The sequence below is a fragment of the Lepisma saccharinum genome, chromosome 30 (assembly GCF_977018435.1).
Source record: "Lepisma saccharinum chromosome 30, izLepSacc3.1, whole genome shotgun sequence".
Taxonomy (NCBI): domain Eukaryota; kingdom Metazoa; phylum Arthropoda; class Insecta; order Zygentoma; family Lepismatidae; genus Lepisma; species Lepisma saccharinum.
The window spans coordinates 31,685,233-31,701,662 of NC_139258.1; the positions used below are offsets into that span (position 1 = coordinate 31,685,233).

Sequence of the window (16,430 nt, forward strand, 5' to 3'; positions counted from 1 at the left end):
CCACAGATAGCTAGAGAAACTGTTCATAATAACCATAACTAAAAATCAATAACAAGTCAATCAAATTAAACTATCCCTCATTTTTGTGTGAAAATATGTAGAAGTGGCAGCTAAAAATTTTGTCCCTCCCCCCAAAAAATTCCCATGACACAGGCATGTCATGAATCTCCCCTGTGGGTACCCCTGCATTGTGCCACAACTTCCTTGTGACGAGATATTCCAGCAAGATGGTGCACCGTGTCATTACGCAGGAATTGTCAGAGATTTTATGGACCGTGAATTTCCTGGGCATTGGATTGGTAGGGGTAGCCATCTTGGCCCTGTAAAAGCCCAGACATTACGCCGCTTCATTTTTTCCTTTGGGGATTTGTAAAAAATCAAGTGTATGAAACACCAGTTTGTGATCTACGTGATGTGCGCCATCGCATTCGTGCAGCTATCAACAATGTTACGTCTGCAATGCTGAACGACACGTGGAGAGAGATAGAATACAGATTAGACGTCTGTCGCACCACAAACGGTGCACATATTGAAACATACTAGCTATGTAAAAAAACATTTTGAGTTACTCTATTTGTAGAACCAAACTCTGTAGAAATATTTCAAATACATCTCAAGTTACCATTTTTTAATTTTATTGGATGTTTAAGCTGGACACACTGTACTATTGTTGAAGTAAACATTAAGAATTAATTGAATTTTACAAAAAAATATTTATTAAGAAAATTGCATGAACACAATGTCAAGTTATATATAAAATGGTATCACTCTATGTCTACTGTCGGAATTTCTTTCTTGACAACTGGTACTTGTAGAATTTCATCTTCAGAAAATGCGGTATCCATCATTTCATCAGTGTCATTATCTTCCAACATGCCTTGCAACTGGTGAATAGAGGCTAGAAGTACATTGAACTGCTTCTTCCTCATGTTCAGTTTCTCTTCAAGCTGCTCACGTTTTAGCTGAAATGAAGATGATATCTTGTGTAAGTTTTAAATATGTTTTTGTGTAATTATACTATACAAAGCTAAGGATAAATAAGTGGTTACTCTCGTACATTCCATAAAATTGAGATTCCATTCTACATTAAATTTTTGCCAAGCGCTTAAAATAATCAAGGTTCATTTTGCCAAATCAAATGCCCAGGGTTACCAGATCACCATAAGCATTTACATTTCAGTAAAACAAATAAGTCAAATTTACATGAAGACTTCCGAATATAAACAAAGTTATCTGTAAACTTCCTAAATACTGAATCTTGGCATTATCTTTACATAATTTGTTGCTTTAAGCTTTGCACTGTAAAAAAATGTTTTAAGGTAAGTAAGTATCTATCTGTTAGTCTACCTTAACTAACAATGTTGGTGAAATATTACCTTATTTTAATATTATGTACTCTTTGTAGCTTTATTGAACTCATATCTTTAAGTGCATCACTAATTTTTAAAGCCCATGTGTGTTAATAGGCATATGTATATAAATTGGGGTGCAATCATTTCATGCCAATTGCTATTTCTGTAATGTAGTAACAATTGAAAATTATCAATGCAGTGAATTGATTTTAATTTACATCATTCGACTCCATTGCTAGGTTTTTTGTATTTTTACTGTAGTAATAATTGACACACAATTTTCCATAGTGCAAGGTGCTAAATAATTGATATCTGTTCTGCAATAAAAATCATTCAAACGTATATTTCGATATCATCTAACCAACACACCACACAGAAATTGTATTTGCACGACAGCACCTACGTCCTCCTTTGTGTGAGCGTAATGTAAATTAAAAACAAACTTCTATTTTTAATAATAATAATTTTATAAAAGTACCTGAAGAGCTTTCAGTTCCTCCTGCAACTGGGCCAACTTCTCTCCAGTTTGTTTCCTATCTGGTTGTTCATTAATTACTTTTGCCAGAACATCATACTCCATTCTATTTTTTCTGATAGTTTTGGCTTCCTGAAATTCCAGCTTTGTTGTTTCAATTGTTTTCTTCGCTGCCTCGATCCCCTTTTCTATCTGCCGGGAAAGCATTTCGTAGTTCTTGAGCTCTGCTTCACTCATTCCAGCCGAGAGACGGGATTTTGTCATAGCAAACTCACACTGCGCTAACTGGGCAAGCATCCTTTCATAGGACATCTGACTGTGAAAGATAATTAATAAAAATTAGCATCAGAACTATGGACATCACCAGAAATGTTTGTATCTACAGTGTGTGAGAAGTCGCCATATCCCCAGATTGTATTACATAGTACATATTACCCCTAGATATATATGTAAATCAATATTCATTAGGGCAGAGCTGATATCAATGCGGCCAATACCAGTGGTATCGGTATCAAAAAGTATTGGTTGGAATTTATTTACAGATACAGGCTGATACTTTCCCAGCATTTTGATCTTTTACAGGCTCTGCAAAAATGCCTGGGACATTTTTGCAGTCTAATTATCCAGAAAATTATGCAAAATTCGAAGTTTCTTTTTATTATGTTTTATTTGTGCTAGTTTTGTATGAAGAAAAATATATGATTAATAACATAACATAAAATTTACTATTCTGGTGTAATCCTTAAATATTTTAAAGCAAAACTCTTGGTAAATTGAGACATTGAGTGAGATACTTACGCACAAATATTAATCAATACTTTGAATAACTTTTAATTATTACAATTATCAAGTATCAGTGAGAGTATCGGTATAGGTTCAGCCCTAATATTTATTTATTATAACATATGTATCTATCTACTTACATTATAACATATCTGGGAACTTTACATTATGTTACAGTACATCATTTGCCCTGTGCACATGCACACTAACGGTTTCTCAGCACTGTAACTATGTCTGCTATCACCGACATGCTACAAGATGTATGTTACTATGTTAAGAACGATCTGTTAATAATATTATATTCACATCTCTTGCATTATGTCTTGGAAACTGCCATCACATATCCGATTAAAAATACTGTTGTTTACAATTTACAAAGTAAAAAAAAACATTAAACTTAAAAATATAAACCCATGGTTACTTATGTTTATCCTGCACATTATTGTTTTTTTTTTTTCCTGAACTTCAATCAAATAACATGTTATATACACTATGTTGCCATTCATCACCGGACACCCCATACCAGTATGTTAATCCGGTCGCAGCACCACATCAGTATCGTGTAGGACCCCCTTTCGCTGCAATGACGTTCGCAACCTTTCGAGAAAGGCTTTCCACCAATTTGCGATACGTGTCGACGGGAATCTTGCGCCATTCCTCCTGCAAAGCAATAAACAGCTCAGTGGTGTTTTTTGGGCGGCATGCCCTGGCTCTCAAGCGGTGCTCCAACTCGTCCCAAAGGTGTTCAATGGGGTTGATATCTGGACTTTGGGCTGGCCAATCAAGTTTTTGCACACCCATGTCCTCGAACTACGTGTTGATAATACCTGCCGTATCACATGGAGCATTGTCGTGCTGAAACAGGTATGGGCCAATACCGAATTGTTCCCACAATGTTGGTAGCGCAGAATTGTCCAGAACTTTTTGGTACGTATCGGCAATCATATTTCCCCGAACGAAAACAAGAGGACCAAGACCATACCACGAAAAGCAGGACCAAACCATGATGCCACCTCTGCCGAATTTCACTGTGGGTACGATACAGTCCTGTAAACAGCGTTCACCTGGCATACGCCACACCCACACACGTCCATCGGACCGCCACATCTGGTAGCACGATTCATCACTCCATAGGATGGATTTCCATTGTTCGAGAGTCCAATGGCGGCGTTCCTTGCACCACTGTTACCGACGGGTCGCATTGCTGGCTGTGATATGCAGCTTGTGAACTGCTGCGCAACCATGAAAACCAAGTGCGACGATCTCCCGGCGGACAGTACGATCACTTGCAGCACTACTGGAAGCCGATCGAAACTCCTGTGCCACCATCTGTAATGACGCCTTCCAGTTTGACTTCACCACACGTTTCAAGCATCGACAGGCATGATCTGTTAATATTTTCAGTTTACTGGGGGTGGGTCGGCATGTCATGACCCCCTCTCGCTTCCACTTCACGATAACACCACTCACTGTCGACCGGGGTATCTGAAATTTGTCGGAAATCTCACAGGTCGAATGCCCAAACCTGTGGGCTCCAATGATCATCCCTCTTTCCGCCTCACTCAGTTCGCGTCGTCTGTCCATATTGACTGCTGTAGCTGGTATGAGTGTATTCTCAACCGGCAACACCTTTTATAGGTTGTATGACATGTACAGACGATCCCGAGCACTTTTTGAGGGGGTGTCCGGTGACGAATGGCAACATAGTGTATCTTTGGTTATTTTACTTTTAGATAACATAAATTTTTCAATGTTCTAAATAAGATTCAGTGAAGAAATTTTTTTGTCTGCTGTTTGGCATTACAATTATGAATATCAAAAATGTTTCTTATTCGATTTGGTGAATAAATGTTAATAATTCTAGAATCCAAGTTATATAAACAAGTATACAAATCTAACATGCAAGCTTCTACTGGGGATGGGGGGATAAGGTTACCAGGAATATGTGTACCCACACACAGTGCAAACAACATGTACCTCGTACATAATGACAAATGTTCACTTTAGTGACCCGCACTTTACCTTTCTTCTCGCAAGTCCCCAGACGTGTTGCACCACTTAATGAGGGATTTGAGCAACACATTAAGACGTCTATCGTCCCCTGTTCCATCCCCATCTATTAGCAAACGTCTCCTGATCACTTCCTCTGTAAGAGAATTATGAAGCATTTACAGGACATTCTTAGTTTATTTGTATTATTACATAAAAGCACAGATAACATACATTAACTCACAAATAGGTAATTCCATTGAACAATCCTCGATATCTACCATTTGACTTATTATGTGAAAGGCCAATCTTCCATATGTTATAAATATTAAAAAGGCAGTGTCATTCCAGAAAATAATTCAAACAACAATTTATTTATATACTTTGCAGGATTGTAAATGAAGGAATATTCTAATTGTAAAATGCAAAAGTTTTTCAGATGAACTTAAAAGTACATGATCAACACAATTAGAGGGTACATCCATTCATAAAAGTCATACTTGAATTAATATCTTTTTATTGTTTTGTGTCAGTTTTCTGTCTCTTTTAGTCCAGACACTTTAGGATGAATGGTGTTCAGCTTTGTGTGTGTGAGGTGAAAGTACATGTTATGAAGAACTTTTCTGAAAGTTCGTAGATTTTCCCCTGCTTGGTTTCCTAGATATCATTTTTTAAAAAAATGGAGGTGCATAAGTGACAAGAAATAATAAATTTCAAAATAACTCCACTTCTACATGTTCGATCCACATGCACGACGGCAATCTGTACTATGTGATTCAAGTCAGCGTAATTTATTAAGTTTATACACTATAAATATTGTTATTTTGTGGCCTTGCGATAAAAATATCATGGTAGCTCAGTAATTTTAGATTTTTACTTTCAAATACAGTGTAAAGCAGATATGGCGATATATCCATTACCTGAAACCAATGGCAATCAAAAGCGAAATCTATACAGAAAGAAACTGTAACAAATATTTTTTTATTTCCTTTATTGTTTCTATTATAGAAGTAGAAATGGTAGCCTGCAAATTATAATTTATTGAACTACAGTAACATAATATAACTCTGTAATTAAGTGTGTTGTATAAAGCAAGTTTATAATAAAATATAATAAAGCTCACAAACATTTTTCAAGTTATTTCAATGAATTGTGTTTCATAGTGTGGGATACAATACACACATACAATAAAAAAACACAATTCCATCCACTTTACCAAAATTACCTCAATTACCTAATACGTTAGTGACAACAGTGTTAGATTACCTAGTAATCATGGGGTTAGGTCTAGGATGACCATAATATTTTGACCCAAAAATCTTTGAAAAATGACCTTTAAAATGACAACAAAAATCCTGTAAAATGACCCAAAAAATTGTACAACACTCAATCTGCTTATTGAAAATAATATATATATTCCAAGACAAACAATTTAACATTTGCTTCTTCACCTTGGTGTGTTGTACGGACTGTGAATAAGAAACTCGACAATGTTGCATTTTGCGATTTTCAGACAGGTTTTGTTGAGCTAGTAGTTCACAGAGTAAGTACTGTAAGATAACATTCAGACAAAACAAAAAATGTTGAACTTCTTATGTTTCACCATGTAATGACACAAAATTTTTAAGAAAATGACCTAAAAATGATGCAAAATTTTAAAAAATGACCCAAAAATATTACATTTCTTCAACCTGAGGAGTGTGTTCAGGATTTCTGTACTAGTTAGCAATGTCTACGTTGCACCAGTTAAAAGATGAAATGTTTATTTACCGATACAGTAGGCTAACATATATTGTTTAGGCTACATAAAAAAAACTGCAAATGTAGGCTAGAATTGATTCTCGGTGAGGTGAGGTACACGACAGAAATTCTCCCCTCCAACTTTAAACTCTGGATTCACCAATGTACACACACATTCTGTTTGCCATGCCTTCGCAACCTCAGTTTCCCCCATCGGAGGAAAAACCACAACCATAAATCTTAGGCTGTAGATTAGACAGACAAAGAAAGGCAAGTTCATAGTTGCCAAGCATCCGACCACCAACTCCTCCCCCTCACTTAAGGCGAGGAGGGACAATTTCCCCTTGGTCTTTCTCGCTGGGGCAGCTGCTGATCACTGTTGCCAACTTTGCTCTTTTGGAGCCAAATCTGGCTCTTTCGTGCACTCGTTTGACTGTGAACTGTGGCACCCGCCCTCTGCCCCACCATGATGCCACCATTGGCTCCGGCCCAAAAATACCAACTTTTGCACGTGACGTGATATTCGTGTAGCTATAGGCTGCGTCACCCACCTCTTCTTTCCTACCCATGTATTTTTATATATAGCGCTGAGGCTAAGATGAAGATGACAATTTTGTTATCCGGGAACCCTTTATTTTCGATTTTATATTAACATCATTGGATTATTGAGATGGGTGATGCAGCCAAATCTAGGCGGTGAAAACTAAGAAAGAATAAATTGCCATCACTTTAAAGCTAACGGTAATAGCAGCACCCCTACCCCTCTGACAACTAAAATTACCCTAGTAGGCACTTTATGCAGCCTTCGTTATTCTAGCTCCTTGAAAGTCCTCTTTAGCTATATGAATGGTGAAATTTAGCTCTATTATGCACATCAGGTTTGGCAACACTGCCAGGATGGCCGTAGGAGACAAGGAGAAATGCACTAGGCTTATGGGACCATTATTTTATTTGTTCTATCGGGAATATCAAACATCCGATGACGTAGAAAAGTACATGGACGGAAAAAGGACACGTAGAACTATGTCATAGCAGTAGGAAAAGTCGAAACTCCCATTTGATGAGCCGTAACTTGAAGTTGAAGTTGATGTCCCATAAGGAATACATGGGATTCGGTAAATACTAATTCATCATATTTTTCAAAAATCGTATAAGGCTTAATAATCAACTTAGGAAACCGCTTCCACTTGCCACATGGGGAGAAATTCATACTCTTCATTTCTGGCGGAGATCTTTTTAGTAGCATTGCTCATTCCGACGATATTGGAATAAATGCATGCCTGGTGCGTAATTGTCCCTCTTCGCCTTAAAGGGAGGAGGGAGCCAGGCATTTTCCCTGGTTCCTTTGACTGTTTTCTTTTTTTCTTGTTTTTTTCAAGGGTAGCAAAATATTCAGTCCAGTCCCTTCCATCAATGCCAGTGTCAGTAACATCTCGATGAACAGAGGACAATTTCATCAATCTCAATGTTTTCAGCTTTCATTATGTCTATTAATTATAGTCATTATTATTATTATACATATTCAAACTTACATTCAAGAAATGTAAACCAATGTCAAGTTCAACGAAACATTGTTTTTATAAAGTTCACTTTATGCCCAAAAAGTCTAATCGGGCTTGAACCTACAGCTGAAAGTGGGATCCGAACCAGAATGTGCCTCCACCAGGTAAAGGATTCTGCACCCCTTGATTTCAGAGCGATGACGTTATCATCATGTCCTGTAGGAGGTCCAGTTCAATGAGAGAGATTCTAAAATAGAAAACTTTGGTTTCTCAACTTTTGGCTATTTGCGAATATGAAGATGAGCGATGATATGATGAAATTGATTAATGGACACTCACAAACATCCATGCCCATGCCAGGATTCGAACCCGAGACCCGTGGTGTCGTAGCGTGATGTGCTAACCACTCCGCCATGGGCCGGCTGGTTTCTTAGTGAGTTATTACATGTAATTGAGAAAGCATCCCTAATTCGATATGGAGTGGAGATGCACTACACGATGGTTCATATATTGATTGATTGATTGATTTGGTGTTTTAAGTCCACTTTATGCACGGTAAGGCTAATCAGGACTGGACATACAGTTTAAAGTGCGTTCCGAACCACTATGTGCCTCCATCATATCTCAAATGGAATACTAGCATGTATAATATTAATAACTTAATTTCTGCTTTGCTCAAAATGCTACCTTCCACCGCTCATTGCGGCGAAGTCGTTAGTACATTGTGCTATGACACCAGTGTTTTTGGGATCAGATCCCGACCTGGGTGTCCCCCCTCCCATGCACAACTAAGTGCCCTTCAATCCTTCCCCTTTTCATTTTTATTAGTGCATGCAAACACTTGCAAAATAACATCCCCTCCCAACAAGATTACACACACCAATTAAAATAGACTGGAAAGTTTTCTCCTGTCCCTCAGGCAGGTTTTTTCTCCTTGAAATGCGAAAATACTTCGCCCCCATTTTTCTTGCTGCTTCCTTCCTTTTCATCTTGAGATATGCCAAAAGGCACAAGTCGGGTTTGAAACACACACCATGTGTGCTCTCAATACTAACCGCATGAAGCATGCCATACACAAGGAGGACTCTCTCGAGTTCTACTGTACCTCCCTCACAGGTGGTAGGGTCCAAGAGAGGCTACCATCACACTGCAGCGCCGGTTGAGATGAAATGGCCCCACTCCAGTGACGTACACTGAGGAGTAGCTAGTCTAGCAGAGATAGATCAATCAATCTCACATCTCGAATTATATTCAAATCACAATATTTATTGTCTTGTTAAAGCCACCACAGCTCATACGCAACACTGTCTTTTCCACGCGCTTCTCGTCCATCGGTGTTCTCCGCGGGCAAAGCTGGCTGGATACCCTAGCTCGCTCTTCTTCCGCCAGACCAGTTTTCAGGTAGAAACGGCCGGCCCAAGGAAAACGAAGATTTCTACCTCTACCTCTCTTGTCCCCTCGCCCCCCGCTGAAATGGTTGAAAGCCCAGGCTTTCAGGTCCTCCAGTCTATCTCCTATAGGGCAGATAGGGGATTGGTTTCTCATATTGTTTTGTAAATCCTCTAAAGAACACAGGGTAAAATTTTCTGCAGTACTTATGTTCTCTGTATTTACACAACCTTTTACACGTTGTACAATATGTGTGTATGTATGGGAACGTGTTATGTGCAGACAATAATGTTATGCTTTCTTTCTTTTTTTTTCTTTTTCAAATATGGAATATATAGTGATTAAATTACAAATATGTGCTCAGGCTCTCTCTGACTCTCGTTTTAGTAGTGTTTTATTTAAATACACTACTCTTGGTCTCTAACAGTCATAAATACAGATGTATTTATTTGGGCAAGAGAACGCGTGTTCATATTGTTGTTGGTTTGGTTTATTTTACGTCGCTTTTCTGCCACATTTGGTTATCGCGAAAATGAGGATGGAGTGATGATATGATGAAATTGGTGAAGGGACCTCATATGAACAATCCAGGCCAGGATTCGAACTCGTGATGAGTGCGCATTCTTGTCCTATGTGTTGCAGTGAATAATGAAATAATTTGGAATGAAAAATGTATCTCAGAACTCAAAAAGTCAAATGAATATCATTGAAGAAACTACAAAAAAGTGTGTTGTGTTTTGTTACCTGTCACCAAATCAACCAAGCGTGGGGGAGTGGTTATCACAGCGCGCTACGACACCAGGAGTTCCGGGTTCGAACCCCGACCCGGGCATGGGCGTTCCCTATGCTCGTCCCTTCATCAATTTCATCGTATCGTCTTCGCAATTAACCAAATGTGACAAAAAAGCGACGCTAAGTAACAAAAATGAAATCAAATCATTGATTGATTAATCAATTTGGTTTATTTTACTTCGCTTTTCCGCCACCTTTGGTACGACAAAATTGATGAAGGGACACACACAAAGAACACAAATGGCCAATCCGAGATTCGAACCCAGGATCTCTGGCTTAGTCAAATCAAATAGTTTATTTATTTTCGAATGTGGGTGGGGGTTACGTGTACTTTTTTCTAGTACTCATTCATAATTTTGCAATCTTTTCCTGTTATTGACATTCTTCTTTTTTGTAGGAAGACTGGCCCTAAAGGGAGGAGGGGTGTGACCCACCAACCCTACCCCTTGAGCACACCACTGACTGCTACTCCAAGTGTGGACGTCACCGCACGTCACTGCCCCACTCAATACGGCGGAGAGCTTTCGGGACCGTGTTGTCATTATCATTGTCATTTGTCTCTGTATTTCAATCCCTGAAGATGAGAGTGACAGCTCTCAAATGCTTGGAAGCCTATCTGGAAATCACCTGGCTAATTGCCCGAGAAAACCTCTTCATTATTTGTAAAACTTACTATTACTACTAATTTGGGAAACAACATTTTAACAGTGTAACCAGAATTTACCTCTCCTAATTATGAATATATCCGTTGCATAACCTGATTTCGCTGCGATTTATAAATAAAAAAAAACTTTCTATGACGCCCTTTTTGCCAGCCCCCTTTCTTCCTTCTCACTATGGTCTCCATCCCTCCCCCAACATGACGCCGGGCGATAAAGTGACCATATGCAAAAGAGGGTTGGCTGCTGACACCCGAAAAGAGGGAAAATATGTGGCAACGTTTCGACTGTCAACGGAGGCACGCGTTAAAATTTCGGCTGGAAGATGTGGCGAACAGAATACACACGCTCCAGAACGTAGTGCATGCTAACACCAAATACACTAAGTGACATCAACGAAGTTGACGACTCGGTGTTGCACTTTGTAATCAAGTAGACACGTGTGTGTGTATAGGGCCATTGACATGCGGTGTGAACATGTTGGATTCTATGAAAACCGTCTCCTTCCTAGAATCTCTATAGCTTTAATGTTATTAGCCAAGGGCATTGTTACAAGCATGTATGCAATTGAACTATTTATCACTTACCATCTCCCATTATAGTTTCACACCAAGACCTAGTGATTTGTACAAAGTAAGCAGGAACTATTTATAAAGCACGGTGCGCGGCACAAAAGTAATTTTATATACTTTTTCCCCCGTACTTCACGAAATATCACTGCCAACTCGTTTATTAATCCTCTAGCGTCTGAAAGACAACTCCATATTGAATGAAAAATGACAATCGCTTTCGGCTTCGGACAATGTTACCAAGTCATGACGAGAAAAATAGGAAAGGGGATTGCCCCCCCCCCCCCAACCTTGGACGAATATCAATTTATTGGGGGGTGGCAAACATTAACAACCAAGGTCACCTGCAGGGGCACAGATAGACAAACGATCTAAATGAAAAAGTTATAAAAGAGAGAATGTTATGGCGCCCCGCGAAATTATTTGCGCCCTGTCAATACCGCAACCACAGGTAAAGCAAGGCTAGCAGACTCTAAGATACTCAAGATAGAATTAGTATTCATATATATTTCTTGTATTTTTCCCAGACGGCCAAAAGCACCTGCAGGAGGGCACAGAGGGGTAAATGCCTCCCTCGATTTTAAATTTTATGCAAATGGCAGCACTGATTATTATTCATCTATCATGTTCGGACATAATTTATGAGGTTAAGATGAAATCAAACTTGCAATTTAATGTAATAGCAGCACATTCAGCATCAAATTCCCCATGTATTTAAATGGGAGAACAATTGCCCATCAAAAGCATGAGGACACAACAGGACTGCTGCCACCTACAATAGTTTGCTTTGACCTCGCCCATTTTACTTTAGCAACTCGAATAAAACCTTGATAAGACGAATTTTTGTACAATGTATGGGATGCCGTTCGAGCTCAATAACCCGAAGGTAGAGTAGTATGAAAAACCTCTATGAGTCGAAATTATATTCTAATTATCTCTATAACTCGAAGTTTTAGTCGCACGGACCTCAATAAGTCGAAGTGTAGGGTGCGTACGTACAATGTCAGATAATCAACAATCGTGTCGGGCATACGTTATAAGCATACATAGTGCAGACGTTCAGAAGGGTCAGTAAATTAGAGACCTCTAAAACTCGAAGTCGGCGATTTTGGAGGCCTCCCCGATGGCGCAGTGGTAGCGTCGTCCGTCGCCTTGTAAACAAGGGGTCCCGGGTTCGATACCTGGTGGAGGCACAAGTGGTTCAGATCCCACTTTAAACTGTAGGTCCAGTCCTGATTAACCTTACTGTGCATAAAGTTGGATTTCACCAAATCAATCAATCAATCGGCGCTTTTGGCCCTCAATAACTCGAACCTTGGTAAGTCGAAATCCTTGATACCTCGATTTTTTCTATCTCCCCTTAAGTTCGAGTTATCAAGGTTCCACTGTATATGAAAGGAGCACATGTGAGAGACAATTTATATCATTTTTGCTGTTGGTGTTTTATAAGGTGGATGAATTGATTACGTAATTATAAAGAAGCATTGAATACGTGCACAATTTAGTGTTAGCATGTTGCATATGTATTTTCTTATTTTACGTCGCTCCATGTTGCATGTGAAAAACATGTTCTACACTAAAATTACACATGTCATATTACAAACATAATTATATTCGTAATTTTTGTGGATCAAAATCGTAGACGTTGCTTCCACACTCTTTTTAGGACTTTCTATTGGTTCAACGTCATCGATGGATCGTGAGATCTTATTGGTTACGGATAGATATGACGTACGCAGGAGAGTTATGATGTAAGCAGCCTGTTGACCAATGACAAACAAGGTGGTAAATTCGAGACTGTGTGTGTGCGGTGGTCGATCCCGAAGCAGCTCACCAGCTCACTGTTAAAAAAAGCTGTGCTTCCGTACGTTTGGTAAGTAAAGGTGCATGCAAAATGAATGTGATTTTGTGCCTCAATAAGTGTAAAAATTTTCGTGTCCTTTGTTTCGAACTGTAGCTTCAGTATGTATATTTACTTTTTCGTAGCATTTACGGGAAAATTATGCCACAAAAAGTTTTGTAAGTAGGGAGAAACGATTTATATGATCGTGCATTCTTTGTTTATAACCACATGACGAGCAAATCTAAATTTGCACTATTTCTTTTAGTGTGTAGTCGATTCTTTGTGCATTAGAGTGCATTATTAGCTAATGTGAAATTGAAAGTGTTTAGAATATCCCAGGAAAAAATGGCAATAATAATAATTGGCATGTTTATTCTCCTGGTACTCCCCCCCCCTCCCAGACAAGAATTCGTGGTTGCGCCTCTGTCAGTGGCTCAACCACAGGGGGGCATTGCCCCTCCCAACCTTGGAAGAAAATGACTTCTTGGGGGCAAACATTGACGGCCAAGTGCAGGGGACAATTACACCGGCCACAACTTCAAATTTTATGCAAATAAAAATTATTTTCGTAAAATTTTCTTGCTCGCTTCGTTCGCATTACCTGCTTTTCTTAGTCTTATCAAGTTCAGAAATGTAGCTAGGGGGCGGCAGGAGTCGGCCTTGGGTGCCGAACAATGTAAATGAAAATGTGTTGTAAAATTGATTGATTGATTTGTAATTTCAAGTCCACTTTACGCACAGATAGGCTAATCGGGACTGGACCTACAGTTTAAAGTGGGATCCGAACCACTGTGCCATGTGCCTCCACCGGATATCGAACCCGGGACCACTTGATCACAAGGCGACGATGTTACCACCTTTGGGGAGGCACAAAGGTTGTAAAGGAGAGAATGCATTGGGGTCCCGTGAAATTATTTGCGCCCTATTAAATCAATATTGATTTCAGCATAAGACTTGTCTTAATTGATTTTGTTTTAAAAACATGAACAATTGTTTTGAGGAAAGGGAGCGTGCACATTTGAGATAGGCTTACAATTTATGTCATTTTCGCTGTTGATTTATTTTGAGATGGATGAATTGGTTGTGCAATATGTTGTATATAAATGTATGTATTAAAGAAACTTTGAATACGTACACAATTTAGTGTCTAAGTCGCTCCATGTTGGACAATGTGAAACATATATCGTGCATGAAAGTTATACATGTCAATGTAAAAAATAATTATATTTGTAATGCATTTGTCAAGCATTTACTGTGTTTCAAAAATAGTGTGTGTGTGCTTGTTTTCCATTATTAATGTGAAATTGAACGTGTTGAAAAAATAATTCAAATAGTTCTTTCTGCATAATTTACGAGGATAATAACGTCTTTGATACTCCTCCTCCTCCTCCTACTACTACTACTACTACTAGTAATAATAATATTGGTCCCGGGTTCGAATTTTGACTTGGGCATGGATGTTAGTGAGTGTCCATTCATGAATTTCATCATATCATCACCCATCCCCATCTTCGCAAATTAGCCAAAAGTGGCGCAATAAGCGAAGTAAAATATAGCAAATCAAGAATAATAATAATGTTATTATATTGTTATTATTATTAAAATTATTATGATTATTATTATTATTGGTACGTTTCTCCTGGTAATTGCCCCCAGACAAAAATTCGTGGTTGCGCCTCTGCCTACACTTTAAAGTGGAATCCGAACCACTATGTATTTCCACCGGGTATCTAACCAGAGACCCCTTTATTACAATGCAACGGCGTTACCACTACGAGATGGGGGAGGCACTAACAATATTGGATTATGGCATATTGCTGACTTTGAAATGTGAAATAATTTCTTTCCAACAGTGCCATAGTTCACAGTAAGAGTAGAGAAGGTGTATAGTTGCAGTAATTCTGTGCCGATGTCATTGTCACAAAAAAGGCACTTTTAGGTGTCCCGTTTTACGTTTTAAAAAATCGGGAAAGGGAATGTCCCGGCTAGAGCGGGACATCTGGTCACCTCAGTGAAGACCCTTATTATTCGATATTTCGTTAACACCAGTTGGGGGCAGGGGACGGAGTTTCTGCCTGGTGGGGCGCCCGCCCCTGCCTCTCTGGCGACGCCGATATTGTAGGTGCAAGTAATCACTAATCTTGATTTAGTTAGCAGTTAGGAAATATGTTGTATTTTGTACTCTTCCCCGGGAATCTATGGAGCAAGGTCGCGCATAACGGTAGATAAGGGGAGAAAGCTAGTCGGCGTTCCCTCTCACGTGTTCATTGGTCAAACCCTCTCGAGTCACTACTTGCGCAGAGACTTGTTTTCGTTCGCTCGGTGCAGAGGTTCTCGGGACAGAGTATAGATATGGTTGCACCACATTTGATAATACACTACCAGTTAATGCGTTCCAGTATTTGTAGGTCTGCTTATAATTTTCTTCATTACTTCCCTTTTCTTCCTCTTTAGGTTAATTGTGTTGTGACGATGAGGATGCATGTTAGATAAATTTTATGAATGACCAACGCCCATGACTAGATCGTGACTTATTGTTAGGATTCGGAAGTTGAGGAAAATTCTTTTTTTTTCCTAGTGTTCGAAGACGAGGCCCAACATAATATATGTTCATTTTGGGTCATTGTTGGCCAGAAAAAGGTGGGTTTTATTTGTCCTTTTTTGCCTTTTTCGGCGTTTTTTGGCTTGTTGGTCCTTTTTTAGCCTTTTTTTTTTAGGTCTTAACGGCTTTCTTTTGCAACTCACCTTCTTTCGACTACGTTGTTACTGCCCATTCTAAATTCGAATCATCATCAGTTCATCACCTCTTAAACATCCTTTCTGTAGTAAAGATATAAAATGAAAGAAATATATTTGAACCCTGAAACTAGCGAAAAACCTTTTTGGACGACTGAATAGTATCCGAAGTCCTATTTCTGTAACCCTAGTGTGGTTAGGCCAAATATGATTTTTCAAATTATTGTTAATCTAAAAAATATAATGTCTGAAAGAAGATGCATTTCATTCATATAGTTTTTTCGCACTGTGTGTTCCATACCACCAGAATTTTTTATTTTTTTAATTCATTAAATATGTAATTAAAACTGAAGTTATTTATTTATTTGGATCACATTTATACGTACTTTTTTCCGTTTTTAGGTCCTTTTTTGATATTTTTAGGTCTTTAATAGGTCTTTTTTTTTCAATTTATAGGTCTTCAACTTCCGAGCGCTACTTATTATCTAACAACAGGCCTTAGAGTTTGAAGGGAGAAATAAAGTGTTCAGTATTTGAAACGTGCATAAGTATATCTTCAATTCTAGAGAGAGTAAGAGTATAAAAGAAAGAGTATAAAAAT

General features: G+C 38.7%; 1 protein-coding gene across 1 annotated transcript; it reads right to left on the reverse strand.

Annotated features, from left to right (window-relative positions):
* Positions 1–675: 675 nt before the first annotated feature.
* On the reverse strand, positions 676–11,465 carry thoc7 (THO complex subunit 7). The gene is made up of 4 exons (XM_083115094.1): positions 11,269–11,465; positions 4,633–4,756; positions 1,831–2,143; positions 676–962 (listed from the first exon to the last, which is right to left on the reverse strand). Exons 1-4 carry the CDS (start codon positions 11,276–11,278, stop codon positions 765–767), a joined length of 645 nt encoding a protein of 214 aa, XP_082971220.1. The 5' UTR covers positions 11,279–11,465; the 3' UTR covers positions 676–764.
* Between the last annotated feature and the right edge of the window lie 4,965 nt (positions 11,466–16,430).